General features: G+C 41.0%; 1 protein-coding gene across 2 annotated transcripts in view; it reads left to right on the top strand.

Annotated features, from left to right (window-relative positions):
• LOC118100175 (myosin-10) overlaps nt 1–19,940 on the top strand; it is a 56,039-nt gene that overhangs the window by 27,672 nt on the left and 8,427 nt on the right. For both annotated transcript variants that reach the window (XM_035144959.2, XM_035144979.2), the window contains 22 exons: nt 200–343; nt 426–521; nt 1,361–1,479; nt 2,200–2,352; nt 2,503–2,676; nt 2,902–3,075; nt 4,259–4,373; nt 6,817–7,010; nt 7,295–7,416; nt 7,519–7,588; nt 8,008–8,168; nt 9,473–9,581; nt 13,212–13,343; nt 13,432–13,638; nt 14,031–14,168; nt 14,429–14,552; nt 15,066–15,237; nt 16,886–17,098; nt 17,292–17,436; nt 18,289–18,495; nt 18,617–18,721; nt 19,643–19,795. In XM_035144959.2, the coding sequence (XP_035000850.1) occupies nt 200–343; nt 426–521; nt 1,361–1,479; nt 2,200–2,352; nt 2,503–2,676; nt 2,902–3,075; nt 4,259–4,373; nt 6,817–7,010; nt 7,295–7,416; nt 7,519–7,588; nt 8,008–8,168; nt 9,473–9,581; nt 13,212–13,343; nt 13,432–13,638; nt 14,031–14,168; nt 14,429–14,552; nt 15,066–15,237; nt 16,886–17,098; nt 17,292–17,436; nt 18,289–18,495; nt 18,617–18,721; nt 19,643–19,795 (3,227 nt within the window). The remainder of the gene's footprint in view (nt 1–199; nt 344–425; nt 522–1,360; nt 1,480–2,199; nt 2,353–2,502; nt 2,677–2,901; nt 3,076–4,258; nt 4,374–6,816; nt 7,011–7,294; nt 7,417–7,518; nt 7,589–8,007; nt 8,169–9,472; nt 9,582–13,211; nt 13,344–13,431; nt 13,639–14,030; nt 14,169–14,428; nt 14,553–15,065; nt 15,238–16,885; nt 17,099–17,291; nt 17,437–18,288; nt 18,496–18,616; nt 18,722–19,642; nt 19,796–19,940) is intronic.

The following is a 19,940-nucleotide window of genomic DNA, read 5'->3' on the forward strand; positions in this document are numbered from 1 at the left end:
ATGTGCAAGGGTAACATAATTTATAATATTCAGTGTATGTGTATATGTGAGTGTATATATATATACACACACACAGTAAGTATTAACTATTAACAATGTATACAAATTAAAGTAAGTTAAATCTCATCAGAATCCTCCACAGTGAGTTTGGGCTGATTTAATATCATGGATAACAGTGACTGTGTTGTTTGGTGGACAGCGGACCTGCTTTTGGAAGGATTCAACAACTACCGTTTCCTGTCCAATGGCAACATCTCAATCCCGGGTCAGCAGGACAAAGACAACTTCCAAGAGACAATGGAGGCCATGCACATCATGAGCTTCGGCCATGAGGAGATTCTGGGTATGTAATCTTAAACATTAAAATAACACAGCAAAGGGGAAACTAAACTGATTTGATCTTCTCCGGATTCTTTATCTTATAGGCATGCTGAAGGTCGTGTCTTCGGTGCTTCAGTTTGGAAACATTGTCTTCAAAAAGGAGAGGAACTCTGACCAAGCCTCTATGCCTGATAATACTGGTAAATATACACACACACACACACACACACACACACACACACACACACACACACACACACACACACACACACACACACACACACACACACACACACACACACACACACACACACACACACACACACACAGAAATCCTTTGACATCTGTTTCACAACACTGTAGCTTGGAGATCACAGGTCAAGACACTGCCCTCCTCCTTTCTCTCTTCCTATATAACACTTCAACTTTTCCTGCCTCCCTCACACTGTGCACCTCATCCACTGAACAGAGGGACCAGTGATTTACATCTTTTCTCTCCCCGAGCGTTGTCAACCTGCCATTGAGCCACATCGTTATGAGGATTTACTCCTAAAGGAAATGGGGCACAGCCTTCCAGTTCCTCCACATGTGGCACTCCATATTTGGCACTTAAAGGAGAAAGAGAGAGAGGAGTAAATCTAATGCCAGTGATGCAGCTCAGCCAGATTTCCCCAAATGCGATGAGCAGAAGCGAGGCCTGAAGCGCATGTTTTTTTTAGAAGTGAGACTTGGCGGATCAGTCTAGATCCTGCTTTTCCTCCTTTTCCACAAGCTGCAGCCATGAAAAATAATGACATTTTCCCCATCAAATTTCATATTAAAACTTAACATCTTAGAAAGATTTGTGGTAAGATCAATACGTTTGCAAGAATATCTGTTAAATGACATCATTGTCAGACAGTTGTGTCAAAATAGCACTGGGAAAGCTTTCCTGGGTCGACAAAGCAAATAATATACATAGTCTCAAATCTCTTACTTTGGCATTTTATTCTACTTTGAATTCACTTTATTTTCTGTTTTTCCGTCTCTTGTCTACCAGCTGCTCAGAAGCTGTGTCACTTGCTTGGTATGAATGTAATGGAGTTTACCAGAGCAATCCTGTCACCAAGGATCAAAGTGGGAAGAGACTACGTCCAGAAAGCACAGACTAAAGAGCAGGTCAGTTGGCTGGGCATTTTTTTCTGTGTACGTACAGTAATTATTTAATGAAAAGAAATGGAACTGAAGTTTGTTTAGTTGGAGGCTTTTTTTTATTGTGTCTCCACCATTTAGTTGGCAAACGTTTACAACTCCCAATGTGAATTTGGATAGGAAACACACTGTACAATCAATGAGCATACATTTCAGTTATGTGCTCCACTAACAAGGAGCGGAAACTAAAGATTATGAATGAATCCTGCAACTAAGGTTTTGTATTCTCTTCCCAATGACAACAATATTTAATCTATAACTCTTCATGCTTCTTCGGAACAATTGATGGAAAAAAACCATTATTGCAGAACAATTGATGTTCAAAACAGTGAAGTCATGCTGTCAAAAGGCACAAGGCAAAGTTTAGTGTACTGTCTGTTAAAGCACTCACATGTTTTAGTCATTAATTGCTATTTTAAGTGCAGTACTTTGATGATAATGGTCAAAGCTTTTTGGAGATGGCTGTTGTCCCAAACCATTGACTGAGATATTAATGAAGGTCTGACTCAGAACATTAAAGTTATTCTGTACAGGCTCACCAAGACGAAGAGCCCATCTGTCCAGGGAAGAATAGATTTCATCGTGAGGATCAGGCCGTCTGATGTGTCGTCATTCTCTCTTCCTATATTGTCTTACCATTCATTCTTTTTCCACTCCTCCTTTCCTGTCTCCTCTGGCTCCCTCCAGGCTGACTTTGCTGTCGAGGCCCTGGCTAAAGCAACATATGAGCGTCTGTTCCGCTGGCTGGTCCATCGCATTAACAAAGCTTTGGACAGAACCAAAAGACAGGGTGCCTCCTTCATCGGCATCCTGGACATTGCGGGTTTTGAGATTTTCCAGGTTTGGATTAAAGTCTTGTGTTTCTTAACCTTTGAAGACTATGTCCAGTTGTGGCTAGAGAAAATTAGCTATCTGCATTTGATTTGTGGTCATTGTGGGGAACATTTCCAGTAAAAATATTGTTCTTCCTTTGTTTTTCCCCTTCAACAGTTGAACTCGTTCGAGCAGATGTGTATCAACTACACTAATGAGAAGCTGCAGCAGCTCTTCAACCACACCATGTTCATCCTGGAGCAGGAGGAGTACCAGAGGGAGGGCATCGAGTGGAGCTTCATCGACTTCGGCCTCGACCTGCAGCCCTGCATCGACCTCATTGAGAGGCCGGTCAGTCTGAATCACTACGTTGTAACTGAATAATTGAATCAAGGATATTATTTTATTATGCCTCCCTTAACTATACGTTCACAACAAAATAATACTCACTTAACTTTTTTAAACTCTCTCCTTGAATTGTAAATAAATATTGATTTGTTGATGGGTAAAGATGTATCACATTTATCGTACATACTTTCTGAAGTCTGGCTCTGACCCACAATGTTGTTTCTTCAGGCACACCCTCCAGGTGTGTTGGCTCTGCTGGATGAAGAGTGCTGGTTCCCCAAGGCCACAGACAGGAGCTTTGTAGACAAGCTGATCCAGGAACAGGGCACACACACCAAGTTCCAGAAGCCCCGTCAGCTCAAAGACAAGGCTGACTTCTGCATCATCCACTATGCCGGCAAGGTATGCTGGTTTGCTCACACTATTTGTGTGGATGTGTGTGTGTGCACTTCTTTTCAAACCTGGAAGTCTAATCCTTTTGGGTTTTCAAAGGAAACAATAAATTAGGGCCTTCCTTAGAAATTACAAATTAAGGAAGGATGAAGTTTTAATTTCGTGGAGCTTGTTTTGATCATAGCTGTTAGAACTGATGACTCCATCATGCTAATGTTTCATTATAACTATATACACTCCAATTCAGTTGTTTTAGTTTAAGTATGTCAACACATGCCCTATAGTTAAAGCGCTGATTCACTTCCTTGAAGACTTGCACATGGTATATATAACTTACACTACAATCTTATTTTCCAAGATGTCTCTTTTCCTGCCTGATCTTCTTATGAAATAATAATAACAGTTAGTTAAAAGTTTATATCTGTCAGAGCTCAGGTAAAAGAATGATTTATGGTTCTCTTGTGGTGAGATTTCAGGGAAATACTGAATTCTGGGTAGATTTATATGGCGTTGTATTGGAGTGGATTTGGATGATGTCAAGGGTGTTATGCAATAGAAGAACACAGCATTTGTCTTGCTGTGAGACCTGCTGAATAGCACATCTGCTTACGATTACATGGACTGTGTCGTTTAACTCCTAATCAGTCAGAAGCTCAGAGATTTGAGCTCTAAGAACGAAGCTGTGGAGAAAGTCTGCAGCGCCACAAAACCTGATGTTGCGAATGTTGTCACAGAAACAGAAATAAATAATTTCTACCACTACAACAAGAAGTGTGGCCGCATCCAAGTTGTTAGTTGCAATGATGTGTCAGATATACACTTACAGTTTTAGATATCTTCTATTAAATTAATATTTTCAAAATAAATAATTAATAAGTTCAAAAACATCTTTGTCTGCTGCATTACGCTTGACTGGCCAGTAATTGGTTGCAAACCCTCAAACGTCCTGTTAGAGTCCAACTTCCTGTTTTTCTGTCTTTCAACTGAGCCGTCATAATATACACTGATTGTGATATACAACAATTTTAATGTTGTTTGTTCATGTGTCTTTAGCTGATACTGATATTGTTATCCGATTTTTCAGAATCGTTAATATCAATATCTTATCATATCAAAATTCAGTATCAGACAGAATATACTTATATTATTGTTTTAAATCCTATCACTAAGTTGTACCTCTATGGGTTTACAGGTGGACTACAAGGCAGACGAGTGGTTAATGAAGAACATGGACCCTCTGAACGACAACGTGGCCACTCTTTTGCATCAGTCCACGGAGAAATTTGTAGCTGAGCTTTGGAAAGACGGTAAGCTAGTACCTTTTCATCTCCAAATACTGCAAACACTACAAGGTACTCAAGGGTATCATTTTAAAGACTTATTGTCTGTCCCTCTAGCCTTCTAACAACAGCTGACTGCCTTGTTGTCTCAGGCGCAAACATTTATGGTTTCTAAGGATTATTGTAACACCACCTCCCTCCCTGTCTCTCTCTCTGTGTTGTAGAGATTCAGACCATTCAAAGAGCTTCATTCTATGAAAATGTCACTAGTCTGGATGAGCCAGCAGGTGAATGACTGGGTCGTGCTGTAGCAGACCTGGGCCAAAATAATAATAATAATAATAATAGCTGAAAAAAGTAATGGGTTGTGGAAACATGTTGCTCAAAAGCTTGGGAAACCAAATATACGTGTTCCACAAGCAGGTTAACTTCTTCAAGGTGTATTGGTATATTTTTGCCCAGATCTGGTTGTATGGTTCATGCTTCAGCTAGTGCTGCGTCTGTCATAGCCCCCATTCGCTTTCAAGCTGCATGGCTCGCTCGTCTCAGCCGAAGGCAGTATAGTGCTAAATCCCTAAATACTGTATGTTCAAGTAGGATATAGTCAGTTATCCTCCAACCCATGTGCTTTAATTTGTCTCAGGCTACATCCACACTTCTACTTTTTCGTTTGAAGAGCATCAAAACTGCTACAGATACGCCTGGTTTGGCAGAATTACACAATTACGTAAATGCAATCATTTAATGATTGGGTCTTTTCGGTCACGACATAGCCTTTGCTGATTTGTCAGACTCAGACCACATGACCCCTTCTCTCTAGAAAACAACCAGCATTCTCCTGTGGTGTGCAGTGTAGCCCACAACATAAGATAATCAATTACAAGCATTGCGTACCCTGTTGTCTTTGCTATTGCATTTTACAATACAACTGCATACATGTGTAGGAGACAAGCTATTATTAGAGCATTTCCTGTTTACAATGGCACGCACATGCCCAGTTTACGTGAGTGGTCACGTGATATGCAATTTCAGAAGTGTTATTTTGGGCTGGGATTAAGACTGATACAGAGCAAAAACGCTCTTGTGGACAGATATTGTTTTATTTTGAAAACGCATTTTCCAACGAAAACGTAATAATATGGATGTAGTCTCAGTATTTCTGTGGGCTGACATTGGTCAAATGGTGTTTGTATGGTCGATAACCTTTAGCACGTGTTTTAGATCTAGTGCATCTGTTTGGAGTGTTTGCTTATTTCTGTTTTCGTCCATCTTCTGTGACGTGATACATCCATGAGCAAATTAAGAATTTGAAGCTTGACTGAAAGATATTTAATGACATTAATTCCCCTCTTCCTCCCTCCCAGATAGGATCACAGTAGCAGGGAATTGAAACCAGATGTTATTCTCTGTATTTACTTTGGCTCTGAGCTCAGACATTAGTGCAGAGCGCCCAGACAGCCGGCAGAGCATCTCTTCAGTTAAAACTCCAGTTTTCCATCTCATCAAATACTTACATCTTTAATTTCCTGCTGGGACAAGTGATATTGTATATATTTAATAGTGTTAAGGCATGTGCTGTGTACCCTTGAGTGCTGGGTAATTCTGTGACGCTGTTTTAGAATAATGCTGCTGCTGACATTAAAGCCAGATTATATGAATATGTAATATTAATTGTATAATTCTGGTGATATATTGTATTTTATTGTAAACCAACAATGAACTGATCTTGTTAACTAGTGCTGTCAGAGCTTCGGCCTCAGTGATAGAAGCATAGGAGGGAAGTCAAAGTGTTCGAGTGACGGGCTAAAACATTGTTGATTTTTGTTCTTGTAAATATAATATAAAATAACACCAGTCTTACTGTGTAACTTTTGACAAACCACAAATTCATCAATTCTTCAATAAAAAAATGACTTCAGTTCATTCAGGGGTTTATTCTGGTAAACTGATATGTAAAAACTATTAGCTATTAAGATTAGTATTAGAATATATTGTCTTGTGTTTGTGGTATGTTGCTAAATTTAGTTTGAACAAACCGAATGTAGATTATTTTCTCAGCAGGTTGTGTGTCACGAAAAGTGAAATGTTAAAAAGCTGTCATATATCTGCTAGCAAGCTTTGTCTCTCAATCATTAGGACCAGAGTAGAGCTTTAGTTCTTGCACTTTAACTTAAGTCATTTTGCATAGGTTCCATATAAATGTGCTTCCCTCTCAGTAACAGAACATAGAGCCTTGTATGTAAGAATAGATAATGTGCTCCACCTCCATCGCTGATAGCTACAGAGGCAAGTGTTAGCTCTACACTTTGAATGCTACTTTGTTAGCCTGCTGCTGTTGACAATAGTGTGCAATGTCTCTTTCATCCATGTTCACTTGGTCATGTTGCTACATTACGTTACTGTGCTGCTACAACCCTTCCCCTGTGAAGTCTTCCCACTCTAACCACTTCTCCCCCGTCTCCCCTACCAGTCGACCGCATCGTGGGCCTGGACCAGGTGGCAGGAATGAACGAGACAGCTTTTGGTGCTACCTATAAAACAAAAAAGGGCATGTTTCGTACTGTGGGACAGCTCTACAAGGAGTCGCTCACCAAACTCATGGCCACACTGAGAAACACCAACCCCAACTTTGTCCGCTGCATCATCCCTAACCACGAAAAGAGAGTAAGTACATACTTTAAAATTATATGGGAAAAGCTGAGTTTCAACCTGTGGAAAGTAAAGGACCTGTAACTGTAAAGATTATATTGGACTCACTTGTAGCATATAAAGTGTCAATAGTGTTGCAATAAAGTTATTTTCCCTTTTTCCAAACAAATCCAGTAATTCTACCCTGTCAAACTAAAGAAAAAGAGAGAATAGAAAAGTCAATGGCCTTTGCCCTTTACCCTACTTTATGTATATGTTTCTGTTTCTGTTCTTAATGGTGTATGTGTTTCTTCCTTCAGGCTGGTAAACTGGAGCCTCACCTGGTTCTGGACCAGCTCAGGTGTAATGGAGTCCTGGAGGGGATTCGCATCTGCAGACAGGGCTTCCCCAACCGCATCGTCTTCCAGGAGTTCAGACAGAGGTAACAGACAACAAAGATGTTTTTTAACTCTGTAAATCCATTTTACACAGAGGAAAGATTAGCTTCATTTTCAACAAAATGTCTGTTCCTTTTTGTTTACAGATACGAGATTCTGACACCCAATGCAATCCCCAAGGGATTTATGGACGGAAAACAAGCCTGTGAAAGAATGGTGCTGCTCCTTTTCTGTATTTTATTTTTCATCAGCTATTTGATATAAGAGTTACTAATGCTTTTAATGCTTGCTAATAAGTTAGCCTGGTTTCAGACCGCTGAATTGCCACATCCCAGTTTTCAGGGCAGAATTTAGAAGATGGGATTAAGAATTTGGTTGATATTTACTCCTGTTAATGTAGTAAATAATCCAAATCGAGGATCTAAGAATAGCTGGTGTGGTATGTTGCAGAATTTTAAGTCTCTTGATTTGTGACAACCATATGTTAGATTGATACAGCTGCTCAAGTTGATGGAAGTCCACATTCAGAGAGAACTCTATGATTTGTCATAGAGGAATGCTAAGTTAAACAAAATGTGAATGTAACCCTGTCCACAGAGGTTATTTCTCAGCAACTCTCTGTGTCCAATTTCTAGATATATGCTCTGGAGCTGGACCCCAACCTGTTCCGTATCGGTCAGAGTAAGATCTTCTTCAGAACAGGGGTTCTGGCTCACCTGGAGGAGGAGAGAGACCTGAAGATCACTGACATAATCATCTACTTCCAGTCTGTGTGCCGTGGATACTTGGCACGCAAGTGAGTGTCAGATCCAGTATTTTTGTAGATTTGAACATTTACTGTAAATGTCTGGACAGGTCTGAAACACATCTGTCATGTCTGATCACATGTTTCTACTCCTCTGTGTAGTTCCCATCTTGTTCATACAGTGTGTGATGCTGCAAATGTTTCTGTCATTCTTTAAAGGGGAAATATCTGTTTATTAATTTAAAACATTGAAAAATTCACTAAGATTATCAACTGATTGGGAAGAAATTACATTTTTGGCATTAATGTCAAAGTTGACTTTGTATGTATGTTTGCAGAGTTATCTACTGAAGCATGCTAACGAGCTAGCGCCGGCCCATTCAGTCTCGTCATACCACTTTGTACCTCAAGTGGCGAAAGTGAGTTACTGTAGTGTTCAGCCTGCCCTCAGTCTTATCTGAGAGGATGAAGAAGAAATTAGACTCTAAGGCAGTCATCCTCTCTCTGCCACATTCCTCCACTCTTTCTTCAACACCTTTTTGATCATCAGCGTCTGCCCCGACTGACGTGCAGACCATTTGTGAAATCACTGTCAGTCTAACAATAACTGAAGCAAACTACCAGTTATATAATAAACCTGTAGAAAACATTACTCCTCAGTCCATGTAGATTCTGCAACATCTCAACTGCTGCCCCCTGTTTCTGAGGTTAGGTTGATTCAAGAAAGGCTACCACAATATGTGGGTGAGCCCAAACCCTTAAGACCCACAGAGCATGCTTTCACATGCATCCTGAATGACAGGTACACACAGAGAGAGCCAGTAAAAACGTTACTGTTTTTAATGTCCCTCCAGGACTCCATTACACCTGCCAACTATGGCACAGGGGAAGGAGAGGGAGGAATTTCCTTGTTTCTTACTATTGGCTAATTCTTACAAACTGCCCCTTTTAATGACCTGCAGATTATCACCTAATAATCTTGACTGGATTTTATGGAGCTCCCCTGTGGCGTTCAGTTTATTGTTTAGCTGGGCTGACCACAAATGTACTTCTTTGGCTCCTCACTGAGCAGTTGTTTTTAGTGGAAAAGCTCTTAAAACTGACTGTAAACTACCTACCCAACATCAATTAACCTGCTGGTGAACACAACTGAAGCTAGAGAGCCAGCTTTGACTCTCAGGAGTCACTCAGGACAAACCAGACCTAATGTAGTGTTTAATGGATAATGGAAAATTGAAGTAGCTGCTTGCAAAGTTGGGTTCAGAACTTGCTTCCACTGCCCCAAGTTGCACAAAAATCATAGCAGACTTTTCAAAAACACTGATTCATTATTTGTTATTGTTTTCTTGCTTTAGAGCCTTTGCTAAGAAGCAGCAGCAACTGAGTGCCCTGAAGGTCCTCCAGAGGAACTGTGCTGCTTACTTGAAGCTACGACACTGGCAGTGGTGGAGGCTGTTCACCAAGGTGAGACTCCTGATGACAACAAAGTTCACATGTGCTACACAGATGACGCACAGCTCTACAGCTCTGTCTGTCTTGGAAAAAGCCTTTCAAGAAATACACAATTTAGATGGCCTTAACATTTCAGATAAATAGACAATACCAAAGTCTTTCACACAGTCTGGAGTTTGCTTAGTTGCAGTGGAAATGTAGATAATCTAAATTTGGACATCTACATTTCCTTTGGCAGTTGAGAAAACTCCATCTGCTGGAAAGAAAACCTTCAGGAAAATTCAGGTTTGAAGTAATATTAAATGACACTTGATTAGTTTCTATAAATTTAAATAGCGACTTGGATGCAGCTTATCCCTGCATATAAATCTTATCAGTTATCCCTTTTAATGAGTTTCTAACAAGTGTGCTGAATAGTAGGTTGTCAGACGGGTTTGTAAATTTCACGCTGCTCTGCTCGTCTGTGTTGCTGTTGAGATTCTCTGCTCAGGACGTCTTTACTTATTAGTGACCTCCGTTTTTGTAGTCAACACAACTGGTTTAGTTTACTGATAGGCAATAGGGCATGTCATTTCCCAAGCTGATGGTGAAGTAGTAAGGCGCCCTCTGCTGGATCACAATGTAAAGTTCAAATCTCAACTTTTTTTTAATGTTAGAATTTTGAAAAAAGAGTGGCAGCCCTAATAAAATCTTATAAACTATAAATGAGACTGATCAACAGTGGCTTGTGCTGCAGGAGGTTGATCAGTACACTATCAGTAATAGTAGACTAATAGTAGTCGATTTGAGCACATACTTAAATTAAAATAAGTTTATTACTTTTTTAATTTGTTAATCCATCCATAGATTTTCTGCAGTTTCTCCAGATCACATATACTTATTTATTATATTATATATATAGAAATTGTGGTTAAATGCAGCTGTGAACTGTTAACCTAAATCTTAGATAGATGATGTAGAACAGTGGTCACCAACCTTTTCGAGCCCAAGAGCACTTTTTAATTCCAAACGTAAGCCGAGAGCTACCACCCTGATATCTTCCAAAAAACCCACTCATATTTATTATTTTTTGCAATTTCTGTTAAAGGCTGAATGTACAAGAAATAAATATACACAAAGAGAGGCAGTTGTGCAACTTTTTCTATTCAATGACAATATTCAAATTAATATCAATTCATATTTACAATGCAAAATATGTAGCTTCTCAGTTCCACATCATGTTCTGCAGAGGAGCTGCTACTGCAGCACAATGTTGTTACATATAGGCTTTGATTTTAATATGGCCACAAATATGATTATTGCCTTGTATGAAAGAAGTCCCTTGTACTCAAATAAATACCAGTACTACACAGTATGAAGCCGTGCATCTTTCCGCTCCTGCAAATATTTCACAATAAAAAAACATTTTTAAGCAAGGGAATGGATATCATTAACAAACTCTGGAGTGCTTTTATTTTGAAAAGGCTTACAGAAAGTGTTGCAACCATTTGTTTGTGACATAAATTCATCAGATAAGCATTAAAACTCAGGTGAAAGATCATTTTCTCTGTTTATTCTGCTGTGAACCAAAATGTTTATCTGTCTATGACACAAATGTATTTACAACACTTTACGAACACGTTTCAAAGTAAAAGCACTCCAGCGTTTCACTTTCTGAATCCACTCATTTGTTCCAACGGGGCTTTGATTGTTATCGACAGACCGAAAGATGCGCATCTTCAGACCGTAGAGTCCTGACATCTAGTCTCGTACATAATCCGACTTGTATTGAAGGAAATGCAGGAGATAAACCAGCAGCTCCGCCGCCAGTAACAGACACACAGCGCGTGTGAAAAACAGACAACCGACACACAGACAACCGACACACAGCTGATCTGCGGCGCGACGACAGCCAGTGAGTCCAGAGAGTTCGGGGACCGACAGTGAAGACTGGCAGATCAACCGGTAGATCGCGATCGACGGGTTGGCGACACTGCTCCACATTGTGCCGCTTTGCCGTCGCAACAGTTGCCCCGCAAATGAGACACACACATTTTTCTTTCACTGTCGTAAAAAATAACTCTTCCTCCCAATCATTATGAAAATAGTATGTTTTCTTTCGTACTTTGTTTTCTTTAGTTTGGGGGGTAAAAAACACATCTAGCTCGCCATCGTTGCTGCTCCCGCTAGCTTGTCTCAGCATAGTGAGATGGCGGTTTGACTTTTTTTTTCTTTTGTACTTTTAGTTACTTTTTAGTTACTTTTGTACTTTTAGTTACTTTTTAGTTACTTTCGTACTTTTAGTTACTTTTTAGTTACTTTTGTACTTTTAGTTACTTTTGTACTTTTAGTTACTTTTTAGTTACTTTCGTACTTTTAGTTACTTTTTAGTTACTTTTGTACTTTTAGTTACTTTTTAGTTACTTTTGTACAAACAAATAAGTCTCTTGGATAGATATGCTAGACCAAACAGGAAGCCCGCCATTTTGACTTTAGTGGCCATTTTCCACATTTTTACTTTGACGAACTTGTCGTACGGCTTTCATCAGATCAACTTCAACTTCTGGGAATGTCATCTCAACAAGATGGAGATATAAACTACCTTGGTATATTTGATTTCGTCACACGGTGTGACCGTGGCGTGGCGTCAAAGTTTGATTACACGCCATCAAAACATGAGGTTCTGTATCTCGGACATATTTGGTCCAATCGAGTCCAAACTAGTCATGTAAGACAAGCGTCCCGGCCTGATGACATCAACACAGAAATCATGACTTAAAATCACAGTGCCACCTGCTGGCTTCAGGAAGTGACATGTTTTATACTTTGATGAACTGCTCCTGGCTGCTTTACAATATACAGCTCAAAAGAGCTCAGTCAAGTCATTGGACCATGGTCAGAATTGTGACATTTCCTCAAACCGTGTAAACATTGAGGTGCGGCGAAGGTTCATCCTTCGCCAAAGGAGACGATGTTGTCATAAGTCCAGTGTGCATTGTCCTATCACCGCCAAACTGCTGTCTCATGATCAGAGACCAAGCCTGAACAGCTCTATGTGTCAATATTTCCTCAGTGTCATAGTGATTCGCCATGAAACAGGAAGTCCTTTGTAAATCTACTCTGCACTATCCAACCGGCTCTGAACTACTGACCTATGATCACAATCCTGACCTGAACAGCTCCATATATTAATATTAGTTCAGGGTCATAGCGCCACCTACTGATCAGTGTGATAATTAAGTTGTTGTAACATTGTCCAATTGACACAAAATTGCTCAAGCTACATCAGAGCCCCTACTTGAACAGATATATTAGTCTGTAGGTAATAATAGTGATGGCGCCACCTACTGGCAACAGGAAGTAAGCTTTGTTTTACAACTATCATTCGATTTACATAAAATGTTCACAGTGTGATGTGCAATTGATAGCGTGGACCGTAATGAGCAATTAGCAGGCAAGGATCGACATCGCGTGATGGACGCAGGAAGTGAAGCGTTTACCTTGCCGCAGTGCGCAAAACGCATGCAACGCGGAGACGTGCGCTTGGTCATTGATCGCTCTCTCCACCGACCGCAACAGGCTTCGAAATGCGTGTGCTCGGGCCCGTCAGTGCTACAACGTAGCCCTAGTTTAATTTATGTTCTCTTTCTCCATCTTTCTCAGGTGAAGCCTCTGCTACAGGTCACCAGGCAGGAGGAGGAGATGCAGGCCAAAGACGAGGAGCTGGTAAAGGTGAAGGAGAGACAGCTCAAGGTGGAGAATGAGATGGTGGAGATGGAGAGGAAACACCAACAGGTAATCATGTTGTCTGTTGTGGAGAGTAAATAATTTCATTTTGGTAAGAGGGCTGGGTGCATCTTCTCAAACTGTTCCCTCCCCCCAGCTCGTCGAGGAAAAGAATATTTTAGCAGAGCAACTCCACGCAGAGACGGAGCTGTTCGCCGAAGCCGAGGAGATGAGAGTTCGTCTGCTCTCAAGGAAGCAAGAGTTGGAGGAGATCCTTCATGATCTGGAGTCTCGGGTGGAGGAAGAGGAGGAGAGGAACCAAAGCCTGCAGAATGAGAAGAAGAAGATGCAGTCACACATCCAGGTTTATATCGTATTACCCTCTCCTTACTTGTCCATCAGTAAGGTTCACTCATGTGTGTTACCATTACCTATTTGATTTTTTTTAATATTTGGTATAAAAATGCTCTTTTGCCCTCGTAGTTCTTTCAAAACCAAAATGTCCTCTTTCCTAATGTTATTCTAATCCTGTGCTAATATAACATCTTAATGTTGATTATTTAGTCATAAATATTTGATATTGCAATTAAATCCTGATTACTATTATTATTATTTAAGTGTTCGGGTTCTGTAAAACATTTTCTGTAGATTCTGTATCAAGTTTCATTAGTTTATAAACTTCTGTGTTTAGACTTTGATCTTTGAGCATTAGATCGGTTTTGGATATTTATATGTTTGATGTTTTTCTCTCCACAGGACCTGGAGGAGCAGCTTGATGAGGAGGAAGCTGCACGACAGAAGCTGCAGCTGGACAAAGTGACCGCTGAGTCAAAGATCAAGAAGATAGAGGAGGATATTCTGCTGCTGGAGGACCAAAACTCTAAATACCTCAAGGTGAGGATATTTTCTCTGGAGAGATTATGTCAAATAAGAAGCAATAACCTGTGACACATTTTACACATTGCCTGTTTTCAATTTCAGTGGCAGTATCAAAATAAAACATTGTTTATCAATGGTTTGTGTTTACATAGTTGGTGACTTTAATTTTAATGGTAACAGCAATAGAAACAAAATCTTCATACCTTTTCACCTCCCTATATTAGTCGTGTCTAACCCATACTTCATTTATTATTTTATCTGATTTGATTTAACAGGAAAAGAAGTTGCTAGAGGACAGGATCGGCGAGATGACCTCCCAGCTAACTGAGGAGGAGGAAAAGGCGAAGAACCTCAGCAAAGTCAAGAACAAGCAAGAGCTGATGATGGCTGACCTGGAAGGTAAGAGACCTACAGCTGTGTATGGCACTAATTTTGGTCCAAGAATGTGGAGCATAGGGACGAGGACAGACACAAAGTAGGTTGCTTAAGATGGACAGGCACAGTCACATAATTTGAAACTGGAGACAAGGGTTGAGTGAAGACACTTTCCTTAAACGATCTGTCCTTGCAGCAACAGGAAGAATAAAAGTCTCTATGAAAGAGAAGAAACAAAGGTCAAATATAGGACACACAGTATGACTGTCTATGAGCCTTAATTGGGTGAAATTACTGTTTACGGCTGTACAATGATTTAATGAGCTGCAAAGCAGGTAATCTGATTGCTCTTAGTCGTGTCAGGCTGTCAGCCATTAGGTGTCACTTTCTGTGACCTCTTGAGCTCTGTTTAACCCCTTCAACTTGTGACTTTGCCCTTTTACCTTTTCAGAGAAGGTTATATTTCAACATACAGTTTACATAATACATTTTTATTCGCTTTGCTTTTACGTTTGATTGATTTGTGACTCCGCTCAGAGCGTTTAAAGAAGGAGGAGAAAACCCGTCAGGAGCTCGAGAAGGCCAAGCGCAAACTGGACGGTGAGATGACCGACCTGCAGGACCAGATCGTTGAGCTCCAGCTCCAGGTAGAGGAGCTGAAGATCCAACTGACCAAGAAGGAGGAGGAGCTGCAGGCTGCTCTGTCCAGGTCAGTCATAGTCATAAAGAAAAAAGAAAAACAAACAAGTGAAAACAGGGAGGACTGAAGCAGACATCTTCTGCAAAAAATAAAACTATTAGACAAACTAGCCCGGGACAGATAACTAGCGGATAGGTTCAGGTGGGTGAAATAGGCATCATACATCATTAATGTGGAAAATATTCATTCCATTCTCTAAAATGTTGACAACAAACACAGAGAATCTTGTGCATTCCTGCAATGAGCGCTCATTCAGCGCAGCCGGGTGCATCATTGAGGCCAGATGGAGTCTAACTTTTTGTACAGTTTACAATTAGGCCTCAGAGTCATTGTATACAGTGTGTCAAACTAAACCCATTATATAGGCTACATCATGTGATTAAGTGAAACAGTTCATCTCTCATCCAAGAGGCAGCTTCAGTTCAGTTCACCAGGTCTTAAAGAACAGAAAGTTTCACATCTGAGCCTGGTGCTAAAGCATTCAGTCCACTGGCATATGTTTTTAAAAGTACTACCATCACTACAAACCTAAACTGGTGTGGTAAAATACTGCGTCAGTGTTGTTGCTCATTTCAGTGTGTAACATACACCACACACATCCTCTCACAAGTGCAGTTCATCCCATTTCCATGACAACTGCACTCTACGGTGGTACAGCTAATAGGAGGACCATAAATAGGCACAAGAAAACAGACGAGTCAACCCTGAACTCCGACTTATATCCTTTTCAACAGATGCAGTGCGTGTTTCAGCACACACACAAACACACACAAACACACACACACACACACACACACACACACACACACACACACACACACACACACACACACACACACACACTCTCTTTCTCCTCAGCACTTCCCTGCGTTCCTCTGTTCACTGCTACCAGCTGCAGTGTTTCCCCTCAGCGTCTCTCGCTGAGATCCTTCATCTCGGAGACAGCCGTGTCTGATCACAGGAAAATTGATGATAACTGATGCTCTCAGTACTGTTGTCGCAGTAGTTTTTCCACACTAAGCAATGAAGAGCTGAACTAATTGATGCTGTCATTGCACAGTGGAAGAGAAACTGTTAACAAGCCTTTTTTTTTTCTCGTTAGCCGTTTTTTGTCTCTTGGTTGTAAAAGGCCTGTGTCTTCCCACTCAGAACCATAGACTTTAAATAAAGATGGACGATGCGTCTCCACTTCCACTTACTATGCAGAAATAAAATACCTAATTAAAACTAATCTGAGCGGATAAATTAGACGTGCGCTTGGTCATTGATTGCTCTGTCCACTAACCGCAACAGGCTTCAAAATGCCTGTGCTCGGGCCCGTTAGTGCTACAACGTAGCCCTAGTTTTATTTTATTTTTTTCGTCCGTCTGTCTGTCCGTATTGGTTTTTTTTTTTTTTGGACGGACAGACGGACGGACATCTGTCTGTCTGTCCGTATTTTATGTGCTGCTGTTCAGACAACCAAAATATCCTCGAAGAATCTTCTACCCAAAGTTAAAAATATTGAAACTTGGAAATATTTCCAAGTTTCATTTGTGTAAAAGAAAGTCACATCCTCAGATGAATATGTAAGCTATGGATATTTTCCATAATTAGTAAGTGATGAGATTAGAGTCTGCTCAAAAAAAACTAATTTGTTATTTGTGTCTCCAACCAGGAGTGACGAGGAGATCGTCCAGAAGAACAACGCCTTGAAGCAGGTTCGGGAGCTGCAGGCCCAGCTGTTGGAGCTTCAGGAGGATCTAGAATCAGAGAAGTTGTGTCGAACTAAAGCGGAAAAACTGAAGAGGGACCTGAGTGAGGAGCTCGAGGCTCTGAAGACGGAGCTGGAGGACACGCTGGACACCACCGCCGCCCAGCAGGAGCTCAGGTGCTTGTTTCATCAGTTGAGCTTAACGGATCTCTTGTCTTTCATCACAGAAAGACAAGAGATCCTCTTTGGTGCCTGAGACATACGTGGTCATTACTCAGTTAAGATAATAGACACAATAAATGTGTCTTTATATTATATCCTGATAGTTGTCCCTTTCTCCTTAACCCTCCCCTTTGTGTCTGATCTCCAGGACCAAGCGAGAGCAAGAAGTGGCAGAGCTGAAGAAGGCCATTGATGAGGAGACCAAAAACCACGAGGCTCAGATCCAGGAAATTAGACTGAGGCACGCCACAGCGCTGGAAGAACTCTCTGAACAGCTCGACCAAGCCAAGAGGGTGAGTGGGTCACACCTGATTACCGATCTGATTTTTTTATATTGTGATGTACATGATCTATCCATATCAATATTTATTTATCAAGTGTAGAGTTTATAAAATGTTATGATATCTACCCCATCTACCCTTATAACATATCCATGTTTGGCCTAATTTTATCACCTGCCTCTGTAATGTGTGACATATTTGAAAAGCAATTCAAGATGAGCTAGCAGCATGACATGAGGAGCTGGGGCCGAGAAAGGTCAGAAGTGCAGCAGGTGTTCAGCTACGTACAGTCAGGTGTTCCTCAAAGCCAGGCTACCTTTGAGCTTTGTAAGGTCGGCACTTCCTGAGGTAATACGAGAAAATGTATTGAAACACCAGGAACATGTCAAGAGTGTTTCACTCAAGTCGGGAGAATTGCACTCATCTCTATTTCACAAAGAAACATTTTTCATGACTTTGTGAAATAGAGATGAGTGCAATTCTCCCGACTTGAGTGAAACACTCTTGACATGTTCCTAATACGGACAGTTACCGTCGAAAAATGTGTGTCTTTAATTCTATACTATGTTGCAAGGATGTAAATAGATGACGTTGATTGGCTGGTTCGAATCTTTTTTTTTTTTAAGTTCACCAGCTGCTTCTTGAAAGGCTTTTATTTGCAGACATAAAACTTTATAAATCCGCCTCATGTATTGACACATCTATCAGTACAGAGACAATGGCTGTGTATTGTGATTATAATATATTTTATAATCATATAATATATATATTTCTTGTCTAAATCCAGACCATTCCTCAGAAGCCTCTAAACAGTCCTTCTACTACAAACAAAAATCAATAAAAGCATTTTCTTGTTCCATACAGTTCAAAGCCAACCTGGAGAAGAACAAGCAGAGTCTAGAGACTGACAACAGAGAGTTGGCCTGTGAGATGAAGAGTCTGCAGCAGACAAAGACAGAGTCGGAACACAAGAGGAAGAAACTGGAGTCCCAGCTGCAGGAGTTTACGACCAGAGCCACAGAGGTAGAGAGGACCAAGGGAGAGCTGTCTGAACGCTCACACAAACTCCAGGTAAACTCCTCCATGGCGTGGTTTTCAGATTTTTTTGTCAACATTTGCTCAGTTTCATCTCATACTGTGGATCAGTTTATTGTACTTTAGTCATAATAACCCTGTATTTGTCTTTTATCAGACTGAGCTGGACAACGTTTGTGCATTGCTGGAGGAGGCGGAGAAGAAGGGCGTCAAACTGACCAAAGAAGTTGACAACCTGAACAGTAAACTGCAAGACTCGGAGGTGTGAACGTCAACATTAGCCTTCCTGTTAAAAGTGTAAAGAGAAAGAAAACATGATTTAGAAGTAGGGCTACGTTGTAGCACTGATCGGGCCCGAGCACACGCAACTCGGGACCTGTTGCGGTTGGTGGAGAGAGCGATCGGCGACCGGGCACACGGCTCCGCGTTGCATGTGTTTTGCACACTGCGGGAAGGATAAACGCTTCACTTCCTGCGTCTGTCACGCGACGTCGATCCTTGTCTACTAATTGCGCATTACGGTCCACTCAATCAACGGACAGAAAAAGAAATAAAAATACGGACACAGACGGACGAAAAAAAATTAAACAAATAAAATCCGTCTGTCTGTCCGTCCAAAAAAAATGTATATACGGACAGACAGACGAATGAAAAAGATAAATAAAATAAAATCCGTCCGTCGGTCCGTCCCAAAAAAAATATAATATGGACGGACACGTTGTAGCACTAATGGGCCCGAGCACACGCATTTTGAAGCCTGTTGCGGTTAGTGGAGAGAGCGATCAATGACCAAGCGCACGTCTCCGCGTTGCATGCATTTTGCGCACTGCAGCAAGGATATACGCTTCACTTCCTGCGTCCGTCACGCGATGTCGTTCCTTGCCTGCTAATTGCTCATTACGGTCCACGCTATCAATTGCACATCACACTGTGAAAATTTGTCAATCGAATGACAGTTGTAAAACAAAGCTTACTTCCTGTTGCCAGTAGGTGGCGCCATCACTATTATTACATACAGACATATAGATCTGTTCAAGTAGGGGCGTGAGCAATTTTGTGTCAATTGGACAATGTTACCACAACTTAATTTTCACACTGATCAGTGTTAATAGCAGATTATGGGAATAACACACACAGGTCTCCCTTCTTTTCTCATGCTTTTTGTTTCTGGTGCGGTGTTTAGGAGCTGAGGCAGGAGGAGACACGCCAGAAGCTGAACCTGAGTGGCCAAATCCGGCAGCTGGAGGTGGAGAAGAACACCTTGTTGGAGCAGCAGGAGGAGGAGGAGGAGGCACGACGCAACCTGGAGAAACACCTGCAGTTGGCGCAATCTCAGGTATAGTTCTTCATCTTCACAAACTTGAACTAGCAGGTCGTATATACATACACAGACACAGGTCTGACACACAAACATACATGTTTGAGACAGGCACACCTTTCCCGTTCCTACTGATGCACAACTGAGTGCTGAGAGAAAGACC

This window comes from Hippoglossus stenolepis, chromosome 2 (assembly GCF_022539355.2).
Source record: "Hippoglossus stenolepis isolate QCI-W04-F060 chromosome 2, HSTE1.2, whole genome shotgun sequence".
NCBI classification, from domain to species: Eukaryota; Metazoa; Chordata; class Actinopteri; order Pleuronectiformes; family Pleuronectidae; genus Hippoglossus; species Hippoglossus stenolepis.